This window comes from Sus scrofa, chromosome 3 (assembly GCF_000003025.6).
Source record: "Sus scrofa isolate TJ Tabasco breed Duroc chromosome 3, Sscrofa11.1, whole genome shotgun sequence".
NCBI lineage: Eukaryota > Metazoa > Chordata > Mammalia > Artiodactyla > Suidae > Sus > Sus scrofa.
Window position 1 is genome coordinate 58,156,863 of NC_010445.4, and position 27,700 is coordinate 58,184,562.

The window sequence follows — 27,700 nt, forward strand, 5'->3', positions numbered from 1 at the left end:
TCCAATATTCTTGCCACAATATTAAAGGATAAGGCATTTAAGCCACCCACAAATGAACAGAATCTGAGACGTAAAATCAAGAACCCAGATTAACAGCCTAGCTGGTAGAAAAATAGATTATGAAAAAATAATAAATAATTCAAACATCTTTTTGTCATCCTGGTCTTGGAACAGCAATTCTAATTAATATGCACAGAGAGGCATCATAGGAGGACAGCCCACACCTCCCTTGGAGTCCCAGAGGATAAATCCCTACTGCTAAACCTGCAGGGAAGCAATCCTAGTGGTTTTTATTTTTTAAAAAACACGTTTTTGGGGGAGTTTCCATCGTGGCGCAGTGGTTAACGAATCCGACTAGGAACCGTGAGGTTGCGGGTCTGATCCCTGGCCTTGCTCAGTGGGTTAAGGATCCGGCATTACCATGAGTTGTGGTGTAGGTCGCAGACGAGGCTCAGATCTGGCATTGCCATGGCTGTGGCGTAGGCTGGCAGCTACAGCTCTGATTAGATCCCTAGCCTGGGAACCTCCATATGCCACGGTGCGGCCCTAGAAAAGACAAAATAATAATAATAATAAACACAATTTTTTTCTTTTCAGTCACGCCTCTCAGCATGCAAAAGTTCCCGGGCCATGGATTGAACCCACGACACAGCAGTGACAATGCAGGATCCTTAACCAGCTGTGCCACTAGTGAATTCCAAAACACATTTTTTCAATCACAAAAGTAACGTAGGACTATTTCAGAAAAACAATAAAATAGAAAGCACAAGAGGAAAAAAAATTCTTTTGGTCTTTTTATTTTAGAGCCACACCCGCAGCATATGGAGGTTCCCAGGCTAGGGGTCGAATTGGAGCTGTAGCCACTGGCCTACGCCACAGCCACAGCAACGCCAGATCCCGAACCCACTGAGTTTGGCCAGGGATTGAACCCGAATCCTCATCTGGATGCTAGTCAGATTTGTTTCTGCTGATCCACGATGGGAACTCCCCACAAGAGAAAAAATTTAAAATCATCTAAATCCCATCACCTGAAGATGCATACAGTTAACATTGTGGTGTATAGACATATATTTTGTAATACAAATTGAAAAATAGTATCATATGATGCCAACTTCTCAGTAACCTGCTTCCCTGCACAGCCCCCCCCCCCCCCCCCCCCCCCGGCCACCAACTCCTTGGACATGGTTTTATGTTCATCACCATATGTCTACATTGTGTCTATAGCTTTTTTTTTCAGTAACTGCCTAATAGTTCATCTGGGTTTTTCCTTTCTTTCTCTCTTCCTCTATTTCTTCTTTTCCTCCCGCATCCCCATCTTTCTCTCTTTTAAAAACTTAACAGTAACAAAACTTTGCACATTCATCTTTGTGCACATGTGTCATTTCCTCAGGATAAGTTCCTGAAGTGAAGTCACTGTGCAAACTAATATATGTTTTGGAGTTCCCGTTGTGGTTCACTGAGTTAAGGACCCAATGTCGTCTCAATGAGGATGTGGGTTCAATCCCTGGCCTCACTCGTTAAGGATCAACATTGTCATGGCTGTGGCATAGGCTGCAGCTCCAATCTGATCCCTGGCCCAGGAACTTCCATAGGCCACAGGTGCAGCCATAAGAAGAAAAAGAAGAAGAGGAGGAGCATATATTTCAGGGGGGCTTCTAACTCACCTTTAAAATTGCTCTCCTGGGAGTTCCCGTTGTGTCCCCTAATGAATCCAACTAGGAACCATGAGGTTGCGGGTTTAATCCCTGGCCTTGCTCGGTGGGTTAAGGATCCGGCATTGCTGTGAGTTGTGGTGTAGGTCCAAGACGCGTCTTGGATCCCGTGTTGCTGTGGCTCTGGCATAGGCCAGTGGCTACAGCTCTGATTAGACCCCTAGCCTGGGAACCTCCATATGCCATGGGAAGCAGCCCTAGAAAAGGCAAAAAGACAAAAAAATAAAAAATAAAATAAAATTGCTCTCCTAAAAGGTTGTACATTCCCCTCAACCATGTAAATGTCCATATCCCTATGCCCTGCCAATCCTATGTGTTCTTTTATCAGTGCTATTATCTTTTCTAAGAGTTTAACCTTGAGGGAACAAGGCCAGGGTGTTGGGGATGGGAGGTAGTTAAAACAAGCAAGAAACGTCAAAAAAGTTAATAACTCCTTTCCAACCAATATTTTTCCCAATTTGAAACTCTGGCCTGGCTGTTTCTATCCTCAGTTTTCCCCACCCACTCTTCTTTTGTGTTAGTGTTTAAGTTTTTGGTCAGTCTTTCCTCACCAGTGAGTATGGTTCTTTGAGGTGAAGGACCTCACTTTCTATGTCAAGATTTGGACAGCAATATCATCCAGTAACAGCATCACTGTGACATGCCCAAGGAATCTGAAATTTCAGAAACAAATGTGTTAGAATGAACCGATTAATCCACTCTCCCACGTTGATCTGCCAACCATGGATACAGCCACATTTCAGCCAATTAAAACACAGGAGCAGAGACCAAGAGCTGGTTGTACATTCCTACACCTCCTCCTGATTCTTTCTCCCTGCCCCCTCGCCTGGCCCTCTAAGTCCTCCTCCGCTAGCTGGACAATGAAATGCCTTTGTTTGCTTTATTTTAAAGGGGTACCATTCTGAGGCTACATTCTCACGGTCCATTCTTCGCTTTCGATTTCCCCTTTGCTCCAAAACTGAGGATCACACCCCCACTCTTCCTACAGCTTTCACCCCTAGTTCAGGACATTTGACAACTTGGCACAATGGCTAACGTTTCTCTTGTAATTTCTGAGTCTTTTTCCTCGTCATCAAGGGGGCTGCTAGAAGCTAGCCTTGTTTATTTTGTGCATGTGGCCCCCTTCTCCCTCCAGACTGGCACAGAGATTAACAGGAGTATGCTCTACTGACGTTGAAAAAATACAGAGCCGAGTACTGCGTGCCCGTCCATTTTACTCATTTTTATGTTCCTCTTGCTGGCCGCTCCACACTCAGGATGGGTAACCAAAGAAAACGCAATTAAACTTTGCATTGGGACATATCCACATTCAGCAACCTTTGTCCTGGGAACCCTGTGCTGCAATATCTGGCTTGTAACACCCCTGAGACTGAAACAGCTGGGGCGGGGGGGGGGGGGAAGGAGAGGGGAAGCTGTTAGGGGCAGGGACCACTGAGCCTAGTTCTACCTTTCCTTTTGGCAATGTCTCCTCCAACACACACAGGCACAAATTACTACATTCTCACCTAGCGACAGAAAATCATTGTTTTCTGTGTTTTACCTCCTATCCCTCAAACGCAATGGTGCCAAAATTTCCCCAGTTCACCAGGACCTAGCATAAACGTACTCTGTTTTTACCCATTTTAAGAGGATAATTAACTGACCAATTTTTACAAAATATACACAAAGCGACACTATCCAAAGTCCAATCCTCAGACAAAACCAATTACCAAACATCTGCAGGGCAAAAGGAAAGGGAGAGGGTAAGCCACTGGAGCCTTTAGGAGTCGCGTCAAGATTGCAGCTCTGTACAGCTTTCCAAGCCCCAGTCTTGGCGAAACTCTTCGCCTGGACTCCTCCCCCCACCCACCCGTGGGCGCCCTCATGGCCCCGCCCCGGCCTCTCCCCATGCCCCGCCCCTCAGCCTACGTCACTTGTTATGTCTCGGCTCAGGCCGCGGCCGCCGCAGGTTCTCTGCTCCGGAGGCGACGGCCGCGGCCTCACGAGGGGGCGGGGGCGTCGGGGACGGCTGCGGAGGTCCGCGCCGCCCAGCTTTAGCGGAGCGAACGCTGCGTGATCGGGAGGCAGCCGGATAGCCGCCCCAGGGAGCAGTCTCGGGCCTATTTTTTGCTTTTTTTCCTCCGGGACATCGCCCCGCGCGCACCATTTCCCTCTGCAGACTGTGACGCCCCCTCCCGGGCCGGGCCCCAGTGCCCGCCCGCCTGAAAGGCGCCGCCCGCCGGCCGGAGCGAGCCTGGAGCCATCGCCGCCGCCGTGCCCACCGCGCTTCTCGCGGAGCCTGGGCGGCCGGCGGGGCCTGGGGCCTGGGCGCTGGGCGCGGCGCTGCAGCGGCCGCTCCTCCCCGCGCTGGGCCCCGGGCCTGCCCTGGCCGAGTGCCGCGCCCTCCTGACCGCCGCCGCGGGAGCCCGGCCTTGGCCTGGCTAGACCCAACCGCCTCCCGGGCCCGCTGCCCCGCCGGCCCCGGCCTGCTGCCCGGCCTCCGCTTCTTTTGTGGGTCTGGTGGTGGGTTTTTTTTTTTTTTTTTTTTTTTTTTGGCTTTTCCCCTAATCCTCTTGAGATTACGGTGCTGAAAGGCGGACCCCGCCACCTCGGTTAGCGCCCCGCGCCGAGGGAAACGGCCCTCAAGCTGGTTCTTCCCCGCGGGCTCTCCCTGCACCTCTGTCCTTTCGGTGTTTAATTCATGGGCTTTTTTTTTTTTTTTTTTTTAATTTTTTTCCATTTATTTTTCTCTCCTCTTGATTGGAAGGCCCCGAGGGAGGCTCTGCGTCTCTGCCCCTCCTCGTCCTTTCCTCTCCCCCGCACGAATCGCCGATCCACCTGCCTCCCGCCGGGCATGGCCCCACAGTGACGGCGGCGGGCGCCGGACCACACGCCGACCGGGGGCCCTCGCCCAGGCTGCTGTAAATACACACTCCCCTCTCTACTCTTCTCTTCGATTTCTGAGCTCTCTGCAAAGAGAGAAAGCAGGGAAAGATGTGGCTGAAGCTTTTTTTCCTGCTCCTCTATTTTTTGGTCCTTTTCGTCCTGGCCAGGTTTTTTGAAGCCATTGTGTGGTATGAAACTGGCATCTTTGCCACCCAGCTGGTGGATCCGGTGGCACTGAGCTTCAAGAAGCTGAAGACCATTCTGGAGTGCCGGGGATTGGGATACTCGGGGTTGCCCGAGAAGAAGGACGTCCGGGAACTGGTGGAAAAGTCAGGCGAGTATCGGCCCCCCGAGGGTCCCCTTCCTGGTACCTGGTAGTCCCCAAGAATGAGGCCGTACCTGGAAGGGTTGTGCAGACCACTTCCAGAGCCGACCAGATTTTCTTTGTCCAGGATTTCTACCCCAAAAATATAAATCGCAGTTTTGAGAAGGAGGCTACAATTACGTTGTAGGGGTGTTGGTGTTTCTTTTTAAGGTTATTTTAAAACAACAGTTTAAAGTGCAGCTTCTTAGCATTGTTTACTAAGTTGAGTGATTTTCTCAAAATTCCGAAATGTCGATTACAAACTGGAAAGCATTATTTGTCGCTCGAAATTCATAAATATAAAGGAAAGGCAAAACCTTCAAACGTTGTCTGTAGATAGCAGCATTGGTCACCATAGTAATAGCAAGTTACCCAAAGGGAAAATCATCATTGGAATATTTAATATCAAAGAGGCATTTAGGCCTAAGATTTAATTTTTATTTCTTTTTTCCAGTTTTATTGAGATATAATTGATGTACAGCACTGTACAAGTTTAAGGTGTATTGCCTAATGACTTGGTGGCATGAAATGTTTGTCACAGTAAGTTTGATGAAAATCCATAGCTCATTATCAATGCAAAATTAAAGAAATAGAAAAAAAAATTTTCTGAGATTTAAATTTTTTAAATGAGTTTAAATATAGAGAAAGGGTACACCGTACGGTATTATCTTTTCATACTTGGAGAGCTAATTTGGAGAAAATAAGGTGAATATTTTTTGTGAATGCCTACCTTGTTTTGTTTGTTTTGAAAGAGCTTATTTATATTTTTGTCTGGATTTTTAAAAAAATCCTTGTATCTTGAAAGTAAACTTTTTTCCCTTCTGTGTCACAGGCACTGCCACATCAACTTAAATGAGTGGAGAAATAGAATTGAAATAGAGCTAAGAGAAACAACATCTTGAATGCATTTTCAGTAACTTGATTTTGGTGTAGGATTGGGTGAGAAATATGCCCAATTTTTTTCATCCCTGGACAGAGTATAACTTTGTTTAGATATACTTCCTGGAAGAGGAAGGTACTGTAATTTGAGAAAGGCATTCTGGGTTGCTGTAGGAACCCAGCAATTGAAACTGATAGTTATCTTTTTTTGTTGTTTCAAGTATATCTGTCAGCTGTGTTTTTTACAAGACAGTTTTTTCCCTTATTTAGTGTCCTATAGCCAAGTAGTATGATAGATAAGAATACTAACTCCTGAGGACTTTAGCACTCAGATATTTGTAGGTTAAGATCACTACTGGGATAGAGAAGGCAACACTCCCTGTAAAAGTGATACAGTTTCCCTTAGAGAAAATGAAAAAATTGTGTATTATTCTTGCCTCTTGTTTACTGACTAAACAGTGACTTATTTCCACCATGGCTGGGATGGGGAGGTAGGAGGAATAGAGTCAAGTAGAAGATCCCTAATAAATAAACTCTAGGTTTAGAAATGTAACGTGTCAAATCATTTTTCATGGTCAAATAATTTGATAACATTTTTTTCTTTTGGCTTTTGTATAGTGTTGCCTTTCTGTGGCCTAAAAATACTTGCAACTTTGAGTGTACGAGGCATGCACATAATATGTAAAGAATACATGCAGCCCACGAAAATAGGACTCAGATCACACATTTTATAGCAGAGAGGTCTTGGTGTAGCAGTTTATTCATATCCGTTATGAATGGTTTTGGTGCTGTCTTGATACAGTGCTTGTTTTCAAATTGTTAAAATTTAAGGCAAAAGTTAAAATAATTTGACATTAGTGTTTACTTTTTATTTCATGATACCAGCTGTAAATATACACTGTAAATTTGTGTATAAATATGGAGTTTGTTCTTACAGGTAATCTTTTGTATCTAACCTCCAAGCCATAGAAGTCCTGTTGCTGTTTTAAGCAGATGGAGATGGCAAATTTTATAAACCCATTTCTAAATCTTATAAGTCAGAAGTATATAAGTCATACTGTTTAAAAATTGTTTGATACCTGGACAGAATTATATAATATTGTGACGGCTTTTTGGGCTGGTATAAATTCAGTAATTTCCTAATTTATGTGGTAACCTCACCAAATTATAAACTCCATGAGGAGATGGATTTTTATTTTTTTGTTCATTTTTGCCTGACACATAGTAGATTCTTTACATATTTACTAAATGTTTGAATCTTAAATAGGTGTATTTAGGTTCCATTCCTCTGTAGAGTGCAATGAAAGTATAATGACCTTTTTTTTTTTTCCGCTGCACTTGGGGCATGTGAAGTTCCCTGGGCTAGAGATTGAACCTGAGTTTCAGCAGCAACCCAAGCCACAAGAGAACTCCTGTGACATAATTTAACAGTGTAAAATGGAATTAATCATTGAAGATGAGAATATAAGATTTTTTAAATCTTAATGTTATTTTTTCTTTTGTTCAGGTGATCTGATGGAAGGTGAGCTCTATTCTGCACTCAAAGAAGAAGAAGCATCTGAATCTGTTTCTAGTACCAATTTCAGTGGTGAAATGCACTTCTATGAGCTTGTAGAAGACACAAAAGATGGCATCTGGCTGGTTCAGGTATTGGAAACAATGATAGAAGTAAAATTATTTTTACCAAAATAGTAGTCACCAGCTGGTGATACTTTTGTGTACTTGTCTCTTGTTTCTTACTTATAATTCAGTTCCTGTAGGGAGAATCCCGAGTCCCACCAAAGAACATGAAATTAATTAAAGAGTAGGGAAAGGAAAGTGTTGGGGAAAGAGAGTTGACTATTTTGTTTAGAATCAGCAGAAGCAAATCCATTTTGGTTGTTGGCTAGTCATTGAAGTAAGAAACACATATATATTCTTTTTATTTAGTGATTTGTGCTATTTCTTGCAGTTTTTGTTAACTCCAGTTTTTAATTCAGTGATCCAAATAATTTTTGTTTCTAAAGAAAGAACCTGAAAGTAAAAGTAAAGGAATCCTTCAGAGTTTCTGCTGTGGTGCAGTGGGATTGGCAGCATCTTTGTAGTGCTAGGACACAGGTTCAATCCCCGGGCAGCACGGTGGATTAAAGGGTCCAGCACTGCTGCAGCTGTAGCGTAGGTCGCAATGGCAGCTCAGATCTAATCCCTGGCCCAGGAACTCTCCATATGCTGCAGGGTGGCCAAAAAGGACAACAACAATAAAGGGAATCCTTCTGTTGGGAAAATAGCCAACTTTGTGACTAGAGAGGAAGAGCTGTTCAAGGGAATGGTGGGGTGCTTATTACTTTGCTCATGAAATTGACGAGACTATAGTTTTACACCCTAGCTCCTTCCTGTGCTATCAAAACTGAGATTTAATTAGCATATTAGAATTTTAGAGCTATGAAGGGCCTTAAAAATCATCTTTTGTGGAGTTCCTGTCGTGGCTCAGTGGTTAACGAATCCAACTAGGAACCATGAGGTTGCGGGTTCGGTCCCTGGCTTTGCTCAGTAGGTTAAGGATCCAGTGTTGCTGTGTCTCTGGCGTAGGGCAGTGGCTATAGCTCCGATTAGACCCCTAGCCTGGGAACCTCCACATGCCGCTGAAGCGGCCCTAGAAAAAAGAAAAAAAAAAAAAAAATCATCTTTTGGAGTTCCTATTATGGCACATTGGGTTAAGAATCTAACTGCAGTGGCTCGGGTTCAGTCCCCAGCCCAGTCCAATGGATTAAAGGATAGACCCATGTTGCCACAGATGTGGTGTAGGTCAGCAGCTGCAGCTTGGATTCAGTCCCTAGCCCGGGAAATTCCATATGCTGCAAGTACAGCCATAACATTAAAAAAAGAAGAAAAAAATCGTTATAAAAGCGTGGTTTATGTACCACTCGTGGTAAGTAAGTGGGCACACATTATCATTTGTGTATTTTTATGTAAATTAGAAATATCAATATTATATTGAACATGTAGTTTCATAAATATTGTTTAAGGAAAGGATAAATTAATTTTTAAAATTATAGGTAAATTAATGTTAAGTAAGTTAACAACATGAAATCAGCTGAAATTATGATTACTGAACCAAGTTCAAATGCCAGGCTCCCTGATTTCTTGTCCAATGTTCTTGTCATTTCACAATGGTGTTGGCAGAGTTTGGTTCAGGGCATAGAAGACAAAATAGCTGCTGCTTCATATTTCTTTCTGGAAGCAATGACTTCAAAAAAGGGTAGAAAAGGCTGTGAATCCAGAGACCTTAGTTGGAGATCTGGTCCTATCACTAACTTGCTATATGCTCATGAGTAGATAGATTTTCTGTTGTACACGGTCTCAAATAAATACATATATCCTTGAAGAGTAGTCCCCAGGGTTGATGGGTTGATGTTGGGGAAGCCGTCAGACGATTGCACTGGATATCTAGGACCTATCCTTTACTTGTGCTCTTCCTCCAGATAATATGGCATTTTTTAAGATCAGCAAATGGAAAGACTGGGAGGAGGTCTTGGTACATCCTATACGTTATCCATCAAACTCTAGTTTATTTCTGTGGTAAATTATTGTTACTGAAAAATAAACTAGCGGAGTTCCTGCTGGTAACAAATCCGACTAGAATCCATGAGGATGTGGGCTCAGATCCTACATTGCTGTGGCTGTGCTGTAGGCCAGCAGCTACAGCTCTGATTCGACCCCTAGCCTGAGAACTTCCATATGCCCCACATGCAGCCCTTAAAAACAAAACAAAACAAACAAACAAAAAAAACCGGCATTTGTAAAGTTTTACTTTATAAATAGCTATTCCATTTCTTTTCCCAGATGTTTATTTCTGATAGTCTGATTGAGGGAAGACTTAGTGGTTTTGATCATTTCAGTTTTATTACTGAGAATGAACTGAATAGTCAGTTCATTCTCAATAAATGTTTGTGAGTAAATGTTTGTCCACACATTGATCGGGCCTATGGAGATGAATGTAAAGATGCTGCACACCTTCTAAAATTGGAAAAGCCAGGTCAAAAGCCTGGAAATCCTGTTGGTATATAGAGTGCTGCTTATCAATAACAAACATTCTATTTCACTAATTAGCAATATATTCTTGGCTTACAAATGATCTACTACTCTTGATGTCCTATTAAAGATAAGCATGGATTAAACTCTCTTAATATGTTACAAAATTTGAACCATTTATTCAACAGTTATATATACCAGGCCCTGTAGATATATATACCAGGAATGTACACCAGGCTGAGTCCTTGCCCTCTCAGGCAGCCTACATTCCAGTTGGGAGAGGGAGGCACTAAAGAAATAAAATTTAATCTAACATCAGTTAGTGGAAAGTGCTAAGAAGAAAAATAAGCAGGGCAAGGAGACGAGAGTGGCAAGAATTCTCGGAATAGGTGACCCTTGGATGAAGTGAAGAACAAGTAATGAATGGTAGTGAATGTTAGCAATATAAATCCTAATCACGGAATTATTTTTCTCTGACAATGTAGGAATTGATAGTTAAAAATGACTCCTAAATAAAAATGGAATGTATTTACTGTATGGTTTTCAGTGTGTTAATGGTGCAGAAGGACGTAGTTTTTCCAGTGATTTTCAAGGTTTGCACTGATCACCACTGGCTTGTGTCCCCTCGGGCTAGTGGCTTACATCTGTCAAATGGCTGGCTTAGGTTGGAAGAACAGTCTCTGTAGAACAACTGAGATTTAGATCGAAACCTCAGTCACAGTGTCCTTAGCACTATGAATTCACCAGCTAAGCTAATCAGTATGGATACTTTGGTTTAAGCTCTTGAAAGAAGGCTGTGTTGTTCTGTTTTTTAATAGAAAATATCTTCTGGAAGTTCCTCTTGCGATGCAGAGGAAACAAATCCGACTAGTATCCATGAGGATGCGGGTTCGTTCCCTGGCCCTGCTCAGTGGGTCCGGGATCCGGCATTGCTGTGAGCTGCGGTGTAGGTCACAGACATGGCTTGGATCCCCTGTTGCTGTGGCTGTGGTGTAGGCTGGCAGCTGTAGTTCCTGTTCGACCCCTAGCCTAAGAACTTCCATATGCCATGGGTGCAGCCCTAAAAAGAAAAAAAAAAAAAAGGAAGAAAGAAAATATCTTCTAAAAACAGAAAAGAAATAATCTTCCAGTTGCCTGTCATTCTTTCAGCTCAGATTGTATTTATCTAATCTCTTGTGAAGGATAATATTCAAGAATTCAGTTAACAATTTAAGTTGTTCTTGGAGTTCCCATTGTGGTGCAGCAGAAACAAATCTGACTAGGAACCATGAGGTTGTGGGTTCAATCCCTGGCCTCGCTCAGTGGGTTAAGGATCTGGCGTTGCTATGAGCTGTGGTGTAGGTCGCAGATGCAGTTCCAATCTCGAGTTGCTGTGGCTGTGGTGTAGGCCGGCAACTGTAGCTCCGATTTGACCCCTACCCTGGAACCTCCGTGTGACGAAAGTGCAGCCCTGAAAAGAAAAAAAAAAAAAACAACAACAACAATTTAAGTTTTTGTTTCCTATTTGTTTTTAAAGAAGCTGACAATTTCAGTTTGCCGTATCGTTGTTATTTTTTTTTAATCTGAGAGGGTGCATAGATCCCAACCAATTCAGTCTTTTTCATATTGCCTTTATTTTAGGTATCCTGTGTCAGAAATATTTAAGCACATCAAAGTTCTTCTTTTCCTCCCAGGTTTCTAATATCATTGTCTTACTGAGATGAATTATACTGTCCTTTTGTATTTATAGAGAAAAATGTGGTTGTGAGCATGTGACTGATAATTATCACTTTAGACTTCATATATTATGTCACTGAAAGGATGACTAGATTTACTGATTTAGGGAAAACGTGACTTTAATAAATGGGTATATGATTTAGCTGTTCCATCAGTTGGTCAGTTCTAGAATTGGTTGGTAATCTAGGTTGATTGTCTGTTTTGATGACACTGCATGCAGAATGACACTACAAAAGGAAAAATGAATTTCTGTAATTAATTCATCCTATATCCCTTATGATTTCTGTCTTCTCAGTAACTCGTGAGTTTATTTTGTGAATAATACATGTTGGTCTTCACATCTTTCTCCTTATTGTTTTAAAGCATATTGGTGTTTGTGAATTATCCTTATGGAGCATTAGCTTCTTCTCAGGTGCAGCTTTTCCGTGCCTCTCCTGTATTCTCTGTAATATGAAGTGGAAAGAACTAATTTTAGTTTGCAAGGCAGCAACACATACGGGACATTGTCACCAATGATACACTGTGTAATCCATGGAAGAATCAAGTCATCTTTTTTCTGTCACTTCTGACTTGCTAGGTGTTCCTTCTTTGTTCCTAACCTAACCTCATATCTTTCATTAGCTATTTAAATTTCCACTTCTATGGATTCTTTGATTCTGCTGCCAGCCAGTCTTTTTAGCATCCCAAATAGAAGATACTTTTCTTTCAAAAGCTTCTTGGTCAGAGAGGCAGATGGAATTGTGGATGGGTTTCTGAAATAGAGAAGTTAGCATCCACTGTGGGTTCTATGGATTTGTCCTTATCTAAACATTTCTGTTTTCCTGTTTTGACTTTTGTTCAAAGAAGTGCAAAGGGGGACTTTGCTGTCTGTTCACTACTGGCTTTGTCACATTATAAGGAATTTTACATCATTGGAATTGAGGTAGCAGGGAGAAGCATAGTGCAATTTAAAGTAAAGTTTTAGGTCAATATTTACTGACATATTAAGTTAATATAGTTCCTGTTTGGCTGAAAAGAGTTACTAGCTGTTTTAAAACGTGTTTATTTTTACTCCTGGGTAGTAGTTTTGCTCAGGGAGTTTCTAATGTGTCTATTATCCTCTTGACACTATGCTAAAGGTGAAATACATGGCAAACCACCTTATTCTTTATTTTGTAGTGAAAAGTTTTTATTTTTCTTCAGTGATAAAGAAAGCTAGTGAGGTTACCAAAGAAATAATGAAATCAGAAGTTCTTGCTGTTGTGCAGTGGGTTAAGAATCTGACTGCAGCAGCTTGGGTCGATGCAGAGACGTGGGTTCAATCCCTCCCCTGCCCATTACAGTGGGTTAAAGGATCTGGTGTTGCCCCATCTGTGGCTCAGATTCAGTCCCTGGCCCAGGAATTTCCATATGCTGTGGGTATGGTCATAAAAACAAAAAGAAATAGTGAAATGCCATTGAGTTTTATTTTTGCCAGTTATTCATCTTCACTTTTAATGATTTTATATAATTTGCATTTTATATTTTCGTTAGTCCATGGTAACTTGAAAGTAGAAACTCCCTGTTAACAATGAGGTAGTGAGAGATGCAGAAAATATCATAGCTCTTCACTCCTTTTATATGGGGTTATGTTATTTAATTTAGTCTCTGTATTTGTTATATGGGGATTAACAATATTAAAAGGGATATGACAAATGTTCTGATTAGTAATAAAGCCCACCTCTGAAAAATAGGCAAAAGTGTGTGCATTTTGTCTTATACATGTGAAAGGGACTAGGCAGTAACTGGAGGCCCAGTTTTTCTTTGTAAGTTTAACTGGACTACACAAGACTGACATCAGAAAGTATGGGAACTTAGCATCTCACACGGTCCAGCTCAGTTCCATCCCGTGGTGTGCTAGAGCCAGCTCATACTGCTGCGGGAAGGGAAATTGTTGTTATCTCTTCCCATCTCCACTTTTCACGATGTTACATTGGTTAACTTAAAATCAGCCATGTGGGAATATTAACACCAAGGAAATCAGGAAATGATAGAAACCAGAGCTTCCATTTTCTTCTAGAGAGCTGGTTGTTAAACATTTACCAGCAAACCATTGGTTTCATCCATTCATCCGACCGTCTAACAAATATTTATTGAAATCTAATGTCTGCCAGCTGAACCTTGTGATAAACACTGAAGGCCAAAAAGACAAACAACCTACAGTCTGTGCCATAAGACAGCTTACAGTTTGGCTTACTAAAATGTGTGGGCCAGTAAAAATCATAGCGGATGATTATCTTTCCCAGCTCAGTTAGATGGTCTGTGATGATGCTAGCATCTTGAGAGAACCTAAAGAACTATTAGACAATGAAGTGGAGCCTAGGAAAATTAGTACTAGGAAAACCTGGTAGTTTTGGGGTTTTTTTTGTTTTTTTTTTTTCTGGAAAAAAAGTATATTTTTAAATACACTGAAATGGAAGTCTTCATGTGGGACCAGGGTCAAGAACATTGATGTCCAGTTGCACAGCAAGGAGCTAGTTACGCTAATGTTTGTCAGAAAACATCCAGATGACAGGCTGCTGGGGAAGGGGACTTTTTGTTATAACAGACAGCAGAAATTTGCAGCCTTTAGAGAACCTATATAGTCAGAAGTAAGAGAATGAGTTACTAAACTGTAAACAGCTGAAACAGTTTAATCCACCATAAATATTTAGTGCCCAGCTGAGTTAGATGCCATACTAGCTATACAGATGCTGGTTGGAGAGGCAGATGCCTAGGAGGGGAAGAGGAAGAGTGCTTCACTTCTGGCCTGTGTTGCCTGGCCTAGTCCAGACTTGAGACTTGGAACTCAGGCTGTACGTTCATCTAGTTTTTTTTTTAGTCTCTGAAAATGCCCCCCGCCCCCGCCCCAGAGAATGCAGCATCTTTCATCCTTCGTGAACTGCCAGGGAACATGTTCCCCTTTGACCAGCAGTGTGAATGCCATTCACAGTCATTCTGTGTGCTGTTGGTTATGGTCTATAGCCTGGAAACTCTTCCTGATGGGACACAGCAGTAATAAACTTAGAGTATGTTACTATGCCATGTGACAAGCCAGACGAGTTCTTCCGTGGGAACATTTTTAGTGGTTGTATAATCTGGCCTCCACCAAATTTAATTTATGCTAAACCTTCAGTTGAGTAATATAATTGTATAGGATATTGGACAAAGCAATTTATAATTGCATAAATATAACTATAGAGTCAAATAAAATGCTTTTGTGCAGTGCCTAAGGGATTTTTTTTTTTTTCTTCATTTTCGTGTGGTTCTCTTAGGGATAGTAAACTCTTCAAAAGCAGTGTTGAGATAGCTTTCTGAATAAATAAGGCCCCAGGTTAAAATTGTCATGTACCTGCCTCAGGGATGGTCCCACCTCTCTTCACACACTTTTTTGTAACCAGGGGCCCCTGGGAACAACCCCCTCTCATTCCTACTTCCTTTCCTAGCATTAGAGAGGTCTTGTAAGTCTGAAAGATATCTGTTCAGTGACAAGGATCTTCACTGAAAGATGCCCTAGATGGAGGGCCAACCCTTATATTGATTAGAGCAACCTCTTCATTAACCCCTGGACACAGCTTCATCATAAACATAGATGTGAAGTGTTTGGGTTGTTTGAAGCCTTGATCAGGAAATAGGAGTGAAAGGCTAGTTCTTTTTAAAAAGAGCGCAAAGACTGGGGAGTGTGGCGATAGGATTTTACAATTTCCTAATCCTTCTGATTAATCTGAAAAGTAGCTTCAAGATTTCTTTGGTTACTTGATGGAAAAAGGAACTGTGGTATTGTCTCTTCAGTGGTAACGACAAGAAAAGAGAAAAGAAAAGTCTGCTGCACTTGATCTCACGTATTCTTCAGATAAAATTTATGAAATACTTTTAGACGATGGAAAAATGAAGTTAGGAACTTCCTGGGTACCGTAACCTGCGTGAACCTCCTCAGAAAGTGCTTCACCTACTAAGACCATGTTTTCTCCTCCTGGCTACCTCAGCCATTTGAGTGTTTTAATATCTTGTGTCTCCCTCAACAAGACCATTTATCCTCACCTAAAGGTTAAGGATCTGGCATTGCGGCAGTCGTGGTGAAGGTTGCAGCTGCAGTGTGGGTTCAGTCTCTGGCCTGGGAATTTCCACATGCCATGGGTGCAGCGGAAAAACAAACAAAAGTAAAAAAAAAAAAAAAAATTAAAACTATTTGTTCAATGCCCTGAATTAAGTGTCTGTGTATGTATTTATTAAGTATCAAAGTTATGTTACAAAATGTTACCTATCTGTGTGTGTCTATGTAGGTGTGAAGATGCTAGTATCAGTGTATAGCAGGGGGTTTTAGACAGTGGTCTGTCTGCACATGAAGCGGACTGTAAGTCACTTGTCACCACCATGTGCATTCTCTCCTCCTGCTGCCCTTGAAATTTGTTAGACTTCCCAGCAGAGGGGCCAGAGAGGTATTGTCACCGTCTCTCGCCGCTCCCGGACACTCATTTCATACAATCCCTCACCTGGGATTTCACTCCTCAGAGGCTTTGTGAACATGAAAATGGCCCTTCCTCCTAGAAAGATTAGAGGCCCCCAGAGTATTGTATTGTAATTTTGAATTAAGTAGTATGAGTATTATAGCATTCATGAAAATAAACTTGGCCTATAGACCCTGAGCTTAAAATAAATCAAACAGATGGTTTCATGATGATATAGGACACTTTTGGCTTTAAGTTTTCATCTAGTTATTTTCATTTTTAATATATAATTTTTGTTTGTTTTTCCTGGTGTCTCTGGAAAGGAAGATTAAGAAATAAAGGGAAAATGTGTAAGCAATTAGAAAGAATAAGAAGGGCGTCACTACATATTTTGAAGGTTAATCTATAATTTTTTTCTTTCTTTAAAAAAAAAAGAACACTTTTTTTTCTCCCAATCCTAATTGTTTGAAAGCTATTTGCTAATTTGAAGTAGAAGTTCAAGAATGAGAATCTATAATAGTAATGTATTTAATATGCTAAAACCTTTTATGATTGTTAAGAAAAAAGCCCTAGAAGTAGTAGTATTGATTTAGTCAAGCATAGTTTAATAGAAAACATGTGTTTGACTCGTGGCTCCATAATTATACTTTAAAAAAAGTTGAGTTTGAACTTGTTAAACCCACATGTGGTAATTTTTAGTAAGTTTTATTTGGGTTACTTAAAATTTTCTTTTCAAAAATCATGGACATGGAGAACAGACTTGTGGTTACCAAGGGGGAGGGGGAGGGAGTGGGATGGATTGGGAATTTGGGGTTCATAGATGCAAACTATTGCCTTTGGAATGGATAAGCAATGAGATCCTGCTCTGTAGCACTGGGAACTATATCTAGTCACTTATGATGGAGCATGAGAATGTGAGAAAAAGGAAAATAAAATTAAATAAATAAATAAAAATTTCTTTTCGGAGCAGACAAATGGCTCTAAGGGCCATATTCTTCCTATGTAAGTTTGTTCTAGAGAACAGGCCACATGGTTGAAAAGGTGGCCAGGTTTTTACTATGGTTTTGGCTCCCCGTCTACATAACTGCCATAGAGTGTGAGAGTTTATTGTACTATATATCAGTGTTTTAAATCTTTTGCAGTTGGACAGTTGCTCTTTCTACTAAAATTACAGTGATAATATGATTATATAGTAAATAAGATCTGGGAACAGAATATATTTGTCAAAAAAAGTGAAATTATAGATGTAAGTGGTGATTAAAGTTTCTGCTTTTCTTTTGGGGGAATAGGTCATAGCAAATGACAGAAGTCCTTTGGTGGGTAAAATCCACTGGGAGAAAATGGTGAAAAAGGTGTCAAGATTTGGAATACGTACAGGCACGTTTAACTGTTCCAGTGATCCCAGGTAAGTTGATTAGGCAACTCGTAGAATTTGAGTTCTGACCAGAATTTTTTTTTTTTTTTTTTTTTTTGCTTTTTAGGGCCGCATATGCATCATATGGAAGTTCCTGGGCCAGGGGTCAAATCAGAGCTACAGCTGCTGGCCTACACCACAGCCACAGCAATGCAGGATCCAAACCACATCTGTGACCCACACCACCGCTCACGGCAACACTGGATCTTTAACCCACTGAGAAAGGCCAGGGATCAAACCCGCATCTTCATGGTTACTAGTTGGGTTTGTTACCACTGAGCCACAGTGGGAACTCCCTGACCAGAGTTTTTTTTTTTTTGTCTTTTTGCCTTTTCTAGGGCCACTCCCGTGGCATATGGAGGTTCCCAGGCTAGGGGTCCAATCGGAGCTGTAGCCACCAGCATACGCCAGAGCTACAGAAACGCAGGATCTGAGCCGTGTCTGCAACCTACACCACAGCTCACGGCAATGCCAGATCCTCAACCCACTGAGCAAGGCCAGGGATCGAACCCTCAACCTCATGGTTCCTAGTTGGATTCGTTAACCACTGAGCCATGATGGGAACTCCTGACCAGAATTTTTTAATATAATAAAGACAGTGGTATTAGAAGCCTGTTTAAACTGAAAGTTAATTATAATGTCTAGCACATTGTTAGTTACACAGGTACTTGATGAATAGTTTTTGATAACTGGCAGCTTATTTTCTCCCTTGAGATCTCGTCTCATTTTTCTGTGTTCTTTCTAACAGGGATGACTCTTTAGAGTATGTCTTCAGTCTTTTTGTTTCAATTTTATTTCCCCAAAAGACTCTAGTATATGGCTTTGTGCTGATTTAAACCTTTTTCCATAATTGGACCTCTATTTTGCATTTTGACACTCATTTCCATCTGCCTACAAGTGCCCCTGGATACATCCTGTTCACTAACCTAGTGTTCAAATTCATATTCATCTTTTTCTTTAGCAAATCACATGCCCTTCCTACCTTTTCTTTTTCTGTCCTTTAATATATTTTTTCCACTTTCTCAGACAAGAAGCTTTGGAGGCATTTTTGTTTTTCTTTTTGTCCTCATTTCCAGTATTTCTTGTTTCATTATTCCATTGTTTCTTCTTTGAAATGTATTTTATTTCAATTTCTAGTGCCAAGTTAAAAATTGAATTCATTGGAGTTCCCATTGTAGCTCAGTGGTTAGTGAATCCAACTAGGAACCATGAGGTTGCAGGTTCGATCCCTGGCCTTGCTTGGTGGGTTAAGGATCTCCAGTGTTGCCATAAGCTGTGGTGTAGGTCGCAGACATGGCTTGGATCCTGTGTGGCTGTGGCTGTGGCTGTGGCCTAGGCCAGTGGCTACAGCTCCGATTAGACCCCTAGCCTGGGAACGTCCATATGCCGCAGGTGCGGCCCTAGAAAAGACAAAAAAAAAAAAATTGAATTCATTTATTCATTTAATTATTCATCAATAAATGTTTAATGGAAGATCAGTGTGTACAGCATATTCTGTTTGCTGATGGCGGGGCATGTAATATGTATGTAGAAACTCCCAGGTTGTTTCTAATGTAGGTGGATTGGGCCTGACTTACTTGTGTCCCTTATATGTGGTCACAGTGGAAACCCATTCACTGTAGAAAACCCTTCTCCACCTCTGCTACAGCTCAGGGTCTCTGGCCCTTCTTCTTCAGGCCGACAGTTACTTCAGTTCTCATTGTCCTTGTTTTTCTCACTCATAAGAGAGGGTGAGATCTGTGATAGGAGGATCCCCCCCCCCCCCGAAGGTTAGGGATAGAAAGGGAAGTTGTGTCTTCTAATTCTCATTTAGTCTCCTTGTTTTCCCACAAAGCTCCTATTCTCATTTTCAACCTTGATCACATTTTAATGCTTTGGTTGACATGTCTGAGATAGCCTAAGTGTTAATGTTCTTATGAAAAGGAAATCATTAATATTTCTGCCTTTTGTTTACCAATGACACTTGCAGTTGGTCTTATTCCGTCATTCCCATGTAAAGTCTAAGTGAGTGAAAGATCTCTCCCCCTCCCCACTGGTGATTGCAATAGCAGAACAAATAATAGTTCTGATATTTTGACTTTTTTTCAGATACTGCCGCAAGTCAGTACTCTTATCACTATTTTATTGAAAAATATTCAGAATTTATTTTTTAAACAGTGAACTGAATAATACACTTTAAACACTGTAATTTATAAATATATTAGAAAATATCAAGTAAAAATGGAAGTACCCTTATGGTGCAGCAGGTTAAGGATCCAGCATTGCCATAACTGTGTAGTAGGTCACAACCACAGCGCAGATTTGCTCCCTGGCTTGGGAACTTCCATATGCCACAGGTGCAGCCAAAAAAAAAAAGTATATATATATATACTTTTATACAAAATATAAAGATTAAGCACGTATTTCAGTCTAATATAAGTTCTTAGATAACATTAATAAAGAGTTCGAGGAGTTCATTCGTGGCTCAGTGGGTTAAGAATTTGGCTTATCACTGCTGTGGCTCTAGTTCAGTCCCTGGCCTGGAAACTTTCAAATGCTATGAGCACAGCCAAAAAACAAAAACAAAAAAAAGATTCAAAATGAAACTAAGTGCATCTTAAATTGAAGGTACTCTATTAAGAGTGAAAAAGTGAAAAAAAAATTTAATGTAATCTTATAAAACAGAATGCATCAGGAGCATCATGGTTGAGTCCAGGTGTTGAGTGCAAATTTTTCCAGCTTTTCTTTTGAAAAGCCTTCTTTGATTCTATACTAGCTGAGGAATGGTGAGGAGGTACATATAAGCTATCTCCAAGTTTCTTCTAAGTCTTTCATCCTCAAATAATCCCACCTCTCATTTATGATGAAAGAGACCTTTTTTCAGAAACTTTTTGCTCTTTCTTAACTGGAGCTATAATTTTTTGTTATTAAAAAAGCACTTTTACGTCATCTTCAGTTTCATCATGAAGATGAAGGTATTATTATTATTATCTTTTGTCTTTTTAGGGCCGCACCCCCAGCATATGGAGGTTCCCAGGCTAGGGGTCTAATCCGAGCTGTTGCTGCCGACCTACATCACAACCACAGCAATGCCAGATCCCAGCCACGTCTGCAACCTACACCACAGCTCATGGCAATGCCGGATCCTTAACCCACTGAGCAAGGCCAGGGATCGAACCCGCAACCTCATGGTTCCTAGTCGGATTCGTTAACCACTGAATGGAAACTCCGAAGATGAAAATCTTGACGCCAAGTTACTTATATCAGTTTCTGTTTCCTTTTATTCAGAAAGTCACCTAGAGTAAAAACTCTTGTTGCCATAAATGCTGTGCTTAGTCAGAGTCATTCTTATCTTTCTTTTTTTTTTGAATATTCTGGAGATATAGAGGAACAAAATTGGGAGATATAGAAACGAGTGTTCAGCATGTCAATGCAGGGTGTAACTGGGCAGAGAATAACATTATTCAGTAAATGTTTTGGTCATGTGTTGAACAATTGAGTCATCGTCTTGACCTCAAATTTTTAAAGACAGCAAAACTCTACTCCCCTGCCTATGTTGTTTTCTTTGACTGTAGTTACTTCTCTACGGTGGCCTCCCAGGCATCCTCCTCTAATCACTGGTCACACTATAAGCAGTACCTTCCTGACCTGTTGAACTCCCCTTAAGAACATTCCAGTAATTCCTGTGGCGGCTCAGCAGTGACCAACCCAGCTAGTATCCATGAGGACGCAGGTTCAATCCCTGGCCTCCCTCAGTGGGTTGAGGATCTGGCATTGCCGTGAGCTGTGGTGTAGGTCGAAGACACTGCTCACATCCTGTGTTGCTGTGGCTGTGGTGTAGGCCGGTAGCTACAGCTCTGATTTGACCCCTAGCCTGGGAACCTCCATACGCCATGAGTGCAGCCCTAAAAAAGACAAAAAAAAAAAAAAGAAGAAGAAGGTAAGACCACTGCTCTATGCAGCAGCTGGCTCTGTCCGAGGCAGCAGTTTTCATTTCCTTCCCACATAACCAGCATGCCTGGCCCTAATTCCTCTCATTCCCCAACCAAGTGATCAGTCTCAGAGGGCTTTTCCCTGCTGGGTCCATGCTCTTCCGCCCTCCCTCTCTGGAGAAGTAGGAAGTGAGCTGGAGCCTGTATCTTCAGGAGGTTGGAGCAATGGGGCGGGGATAGTAAAGAGCAGATGGAAGACACTGGACTTACAGGAGCTGATGATAACAGGGGCCAGGAGAGCTTATGGTGAAAGAATCAGGGAGGCTTGCCCACGGGAAGCAGGGAAGAAAGGAAGGGAACGGGGACACTGGTGAGGGACAGGAAGGCCAGAGAGGCAGATGACCTTGAGGAAATAGCACTATATAAACAGAAATACCAACTTTGCTTTTTAAATACAGTGTACCTTACCAGAAGCTGGAGTTCCAAAACTCACTAGCCATTGTTTTAAAATAATTTTCAGTCTTAAGAGTCTCTAAGAGATCTCAAAGGTTTAAGAACCAGAGGAGGAGTTCTTGTTGTGGCTCAGCGGTAACAAACCCAACTAGTATCCATGAAGACTTGGGTTCGATCCCTAGCCCTAAGTGGGTTAAGGATCCAGCATTGCCGTGAACTGTGGTGTAGGTCGAAGACAGCTCGAATCCTGCGTGGCTGTGACTGTGGCGTAGGCCAGTGGCTATAGCTCGGATTCGACCCATAGCTTGGGAACTTCCATATGCTGAGGATGCAGCCCTAAAAAGACTAAAACAAACAAACAAAAAAAAGAACTAAAGGATATTTACATGGTATTGTCATTGAACTTATTCAGGCCTTTATAAAGTTTTTTTTTAATTGGCAGAAGTTTTTATATTGATATATAGTAATATAATATTCTTAAAAATAATACGAACATTAGTCTTCATTTTTGTTAGCAGTAGGGTTTTAAAATTAATATGGTATACTTGTGTTTTGGATTTCAGAGTTTGAAAAGTATGATTTAATTTGAAAGATATATGATGACATACCCAATTTTTTACTGTCCTGGTTAGTCTTAACTTCTTTTGAAATGATTGGAGCAGTTAACGAATTCGACTAGGAACCATGAGGTTGCATGTTTGGTCCCTGCCCTTGCTCAGTGGGTTAACGATCCAGCATTGCCGTGAGCTGTGGGGTAGGTTGCAGACGCGGCTTGGATCCTGTGTTGCTGTGGCTCTGGCGTAGGCCGGCAGCTACAGCTCTGATTGGACCCCTAGCCTGAGAACCTCCATATGCTGCAGGAGTGGCCCAGGAAATGGCAAAAAAAAAAGACAAAAAAAAAAACCCTTGTAACTATTATTTAGCTCTGAACTGAAAAGAAAGCATATAGTACATTTGTTTTCTTCCACAAAGAAATGTATGCACGAAAACTGCCTGTTTTACATAGTAAAATTTTGTGTCACAAAGACTCATTTAATTTATGACACGTCATCCAGATATTATCTGAGGTGGTTATAAAAGGATGAAAAGAATGACCAAGAATAGAAATGTATCATCACAAGTATCCTATGCAATTAAAAAAGTAAAGCTAGTTAGATATTTAATATGTAAATAAGGCAGTTATCTATATGCCCCTGATTTGTTTGGGGGAGGGGCAGGATAAAAACAGCATTTATGTCAATTATTTTGCTTTGGATAAATACACTGTTATAGAATAGGAGATATTTCATTTTGTAGGAGTGTGTAATTGTAACCCATTTCAGTTAAAGCAATGTTGATATTAATGGTATCTCTCTTGTTAAGGAAGTAAATTAACTCAACAAGAAGCTGAGTTGTGGTCTCTGATTCGGAGTCACCCAGATAGTTTCTCAGAGTCATTACTAACCTTGTCTTTGTGACATAACATGTTGTGTTCTCTTAAATTATGTAATGAAACTCCTGAGATAAAATTGATTGTATCATCATCACAAAACCATATACAGTGTTGTTAAGACTTTTCTCTCTCATTTCTCTCTATTAAAATGTGGATAATTTAAGATTATCCATACTTACTAAGTAAAGCAAATGATTTTTACATCAGTGTTCTGAATAGCAAAATAAAAATTAAACACTTATTACTGTTCATTTATAAGACTATAATGAACAAAATATATCCACGTGGTAGTTTTCTTTTTCTCAACTTTACTAAGGTAAATTTACATATCATAAAACTCCATGTTAGGTTTTTAGAAAAAAACCTTTTTTTAAAAAAAAAAAAGGAAGATGGAAAATTGTTTCACCGATTATCTCTTTACTGTAATATAACAGCTGTTTTCATTTTCCAGTATCTCCTTTCACTCATCGTGTAGTTTTTTAGGGCGAGAAATTTGTTGCAAATATTATAGCAAGAACCTGTCCATATCTAAGAGGATTGGAGTGACCCCATTAGATAAATCTAAACAAATGACTTTTAATTTTAGTTAAATTTGTCTATATTTACTCTGTTGTAAAATGGAGGTCATACTTGTATTGAATCTCATCTTAATCTGAAAATTTATTAACATTGTTCTATGTTAAATACTCCTTGGTCCTCATTAAAGATATTAGACAGTACAAAGAATACAAGACTTGTTCTTTTCTATGTGAATTTTATACAGATTACCGTGTGACAGTGCCACTGTGCATCAGGCGTGTGGTGGGTACATGGGTTAACAAGTGGGTACAGCATGGCTCCTACCCTCAGGAGCTTGCATTCAGGTCAGAGACTCAGCAGTTAAGATAATCTCTTTCCTTCTCTCTTCTTTGCCCACCCAAATCTAACCATCCTTCAAGAACTAGTTCAATTCCCAAGCCTTTTGTGAAATCGTCACCAGATCAAACTCCTAATAATACTCCCTTTTAAAAAATGTCTTTTACATCATTTAGAAATAGAATATATAATTTCATACTTTTGTTTTATCTCCTTAATATGATTTTAAATTCCTTGTGAACAGGAATTATTTTCCTATTTCCTTTTGGATCTTAACAGCATGTAATGCATTAAATGTAGATTGATAATAGATGCTGATGTATTTGCTGCTTCCCTTCACTCAAAGGCTTTTCAAGCTACAGTTTTCTTTTTTAAAAAAGAAATAAATAAGTTTACTGGAAGAGTTGAGTTTATTTTTGTAAATGTGGAAAATTGGGACAACAAGAGTTATATGACACATAGATGGAGTTCTGTGGTAGCTCAGTGAGTTAAGGATCTGACATCACTGCTGTGGCTTGGGTCACTGCTGTGGTGTGGTTTTGATCCCTGGCCCAAGAACTTCCACATGCCACAGGTGCAGCCAAAAAAAAAGAATAAAAAAGCAACAGATACAAATCCAAAGTGCTATAAAAAGAGCTTGCTTTTTCTCTTATGTAACTGCCAGGTATTAATACTACTTTTGATTGTTTGTAAGTTGTTTGTTTTGGGATAAGGAAATTTATCAGGGAAGACAAACTTTACACAGCGGTGAAGATGAGTAAGCTAGTTCACCTGGCAGCCTAGCTGTTTACTTACAGTTTCCTCTCTTATAGATACTGCAGGAGAAGAGGCTGGGTGCGATCCACACTCATTATGTCTGTTCCACAAACGAGTACTTCTAAAGGGAAAGTCATGCTTAAAGAATACAGTGGGCGCAAGATTGAAGTAGAGCACATTTTTAAGTGGATAACTGCGCATGCAGCTTCTCGGATCAAAACCATTTATGATGCTGAACATTTGAAAGAAGAATGGAATAAAAGTGATCAATATTGGGTAAAAATATACCTATTTGCCAACCTTGACCAACCCCCAGCTTTCTTCTCTGCACTAAGCATAAAGTTTACTGGAAGAGTTGAGTTTATTTTTGTAAATGTGGAAAATTGGGACAACAAGAGTTATATGACAGATATTGGTATATATAGCATGCCATCATACATACTTAGGACTCCTGAAGGAATTTACAGATATGGAAACCACACAGGCGAATTTATATCCCTTCAGGCCATGGATTCATTTTTGCGTTCAGTGCAACCCGAAGTAAATGATTTGTTTGTTTTGAGCTTGGTTCTAGTTAATCTTATGGCTTGGATGGACTTATTTATCACACAAGGAGCTACCATAAAGCGATTTGTGGTTCTCATAAGCACTTTAGGGACATATAATTCTCTATTAATTATTTCCTGGCTACCTGTGTTGGGCTTTTTACAACTCCCTTACTTAGATAGCTTTTATGAATATAGCTTGAAATTGTTGAGATATTCCAACACAACCACACTGGCTTCATGGGTAAGGGCGGATTGGATGTTTTATTCTTCACACCCAGCCTTGTTTCTTAGTACATACCTTGGACACGGTTTACTAATCGATTACTTTGAGAAGAAGAGACGGCGTAACAACAACAATGATGAAGTCAATGCCAATAACTTAGAATGGTTATCAAGTCTGTGGGACTGGTACACCAGCTACCTCTTCCACCCAATTACTTCTTTTCAGAACTTTCCCGTAGAGTCTGATTGGGATGAAGACCCCGACTTGTTCTTGGAGCGATTAGCTTTCCCTGACCTTTGGCTTCACCCTCTGATACCAACTGATTATATAAAAAACTTGCCAATGTGGCGATTTAAATGTCTTGGAGTCCAGTCGGAAGAGGAAATGTCAGAGGGTTCTCAAGATACTGAGCATGAGTCAGACAGTGAGAGCACAGACACTCTGAGCAGTGAGAAGGAAGTATTTGAAGAGAAACAAAGCATAGTTCACAGTTCTCCGGGGCAAACAAGTCACAGTGATGCCGAGGCTTGTTCATGTGCCAGTAAATATTGTCAGACCACCGCTTATGAAAGGAAGGGGAGATCATACGGCTCATATAGCAGTAATGAAGATATGGAACCAGATTGGTTAACTTGGCCTGCTGATATGCTGCACTGTACTGAGTGTGTTGTTTGCCTAGAGAATTTCGAAAATGGATGTTTGCTAATGGGGTTGCCTTGTGGTCATGTGTTCCATCAGAATTGCATTGTGATGTGGTTGGCTGGGGGCCGACACTGTTGCCCTGTTTGCCGGTGGCCTTCTTATAAAAAAAAGCAGCCATATGCACAACACCAGTCCTTGTCAAATGATGTCCCCTCTTAACCATGTGCAATTTGTCCTTTATAAGCTCTGCGTGTCTTACAGCTTGCCTTTTTAATGTTAGTCACATGTTTTTGTGGTTTGACGTTTAGTTCAATGTTAGTGCAGTGACAGGAAATACACATTATGCTAATGTTGATGACAGTTATTTGGTTGCCTTGAGTGTCAATTTGAATGCATACTTAATTGTAAAAATTTTTATTTACAACATTGCCAATTCAGAAGTTAATGTTTTTTTGTAAGCACAAAAGAAGTATGATAGAAATTTATCCTAGCAAGACTTTACAAGGTAGGATCAAATTCTCATGGAATTGAGATGGTTTCTTATCCTAAATGTTTCCTCCCTTTTTACAATCTCTGTCCAGCACCTCTTGGTTAAATAATGTATGCTCTGAGACCTGAAATTAAAACAGACCTATGAAATAAATTATTTTAAAACCAGAAAATTATAGCTTTTCCAATGTTAAATTGTTTTTGATAAGGTGGCTGAGTGCTGTGTTTTGCTGGTTTGTTAATTTCACAGGTAAGTCATATATGATTCTTGACTCATGTGGGGGAAAAAAAAAGACAAAATGATATTGCTCACACTAGCCAGACGTGGTGCCAGTTCACCTTTTGGCTTGGTTTGCTTTGATGGGAAGGAATTTCATTGTGGACTTTTTTAAAAATATTAAATCATTTATGCACATATTCATGTAAATAACGTCAACCATAGCATATTAGCCACACGTAGATTACTTTATATATTTTTGTGACTTTTTATTTTGAAGAAATTTTTACAGAAAAGTTGGAAACATAGTACAATGAACAACCATATCTCTAATTCACCAGGTGTTTACATTTTGTTACATTTGCTTTATCTCCTCTCTCTGTATCTGTAATCTTTTTTCTTTTCTCGCTCTCCCTCTCTCTTTTTTTTTGCTGATCCCTTTGAAAATAGATTTCGGTCGTCATGATGCTTCCTTACCACTAAATATATCACCCTTGTGTCTCCCAAGAATAAGGGATTTTTAACATAACCACCACACCATTATCACACCCAAGAAATTTAACTTTGATTTAATAACACATAATATGCAAGTCTTACTCCCCAGCTGCTTCCCAAGTATTCTGTACATATTTTTGTTTTGTTTTTATTGGGAATTCAGACAAACTGTTTACATGGGGTTAAATCTCGGAATTTCATTCTTTCCTCTAGAACAGTTCCCGTGGTCTTTTCTGATATTTTTGAAGAGTACAGGCTAGTTGGCTTAGGGAA

General features: G+C 40.5%; 1 protein-coding gene across 1 annotated transcript; it reads left to right on the plus strand.

The window, feature by feature from the left end:
- RNF103 (ring finger protein 103) lies at window positions 4,225–26,888 on the plus strand. Its single transcript, XM_005662399.3, has 4 exons — window positions 4,225–4,911; window positions 7,328–7,467; window positions 17,282–17,397; window positions 24,870–26,888. The coding sequence occupies exons 1-4, from the start codon at window positions 4,686–4,688 to the stop codon at window positions 26,443–26,445; spliced, it is 2,058 nt and encodes a 685-aa protein (XP_005662456.1). The 5' UTR covers window positions 4,225–4,685; the 3' UTR covers window positions 26,446–26,888.

Excerpts from the sequence above, each read along its gene's own strand:
- RNF103 (XM_005662399.3), top strand. The coding sequence starts at position 4,686 with ATGTGGCTGAAGCTTTTTTTCCTGCTCCTCTATTTTTTGGTCCTTTTC. Across the intron at positions 4,912-7,327 it reads GGAACTGGTGGAAAAGTCAG|GTGATCTGATGGAAGGTGAG; the intron begins GCGAGTATCGGC and ends TCTTTTGTTCAG. Across the intron at positions 7,468-17,281 it reads ATGGCATCTGGCTGGTTCAG|GTCATAGCAAATGACAGAAG; the intron begins GTATTGGAAACA and ends TTGGGGGAATAG.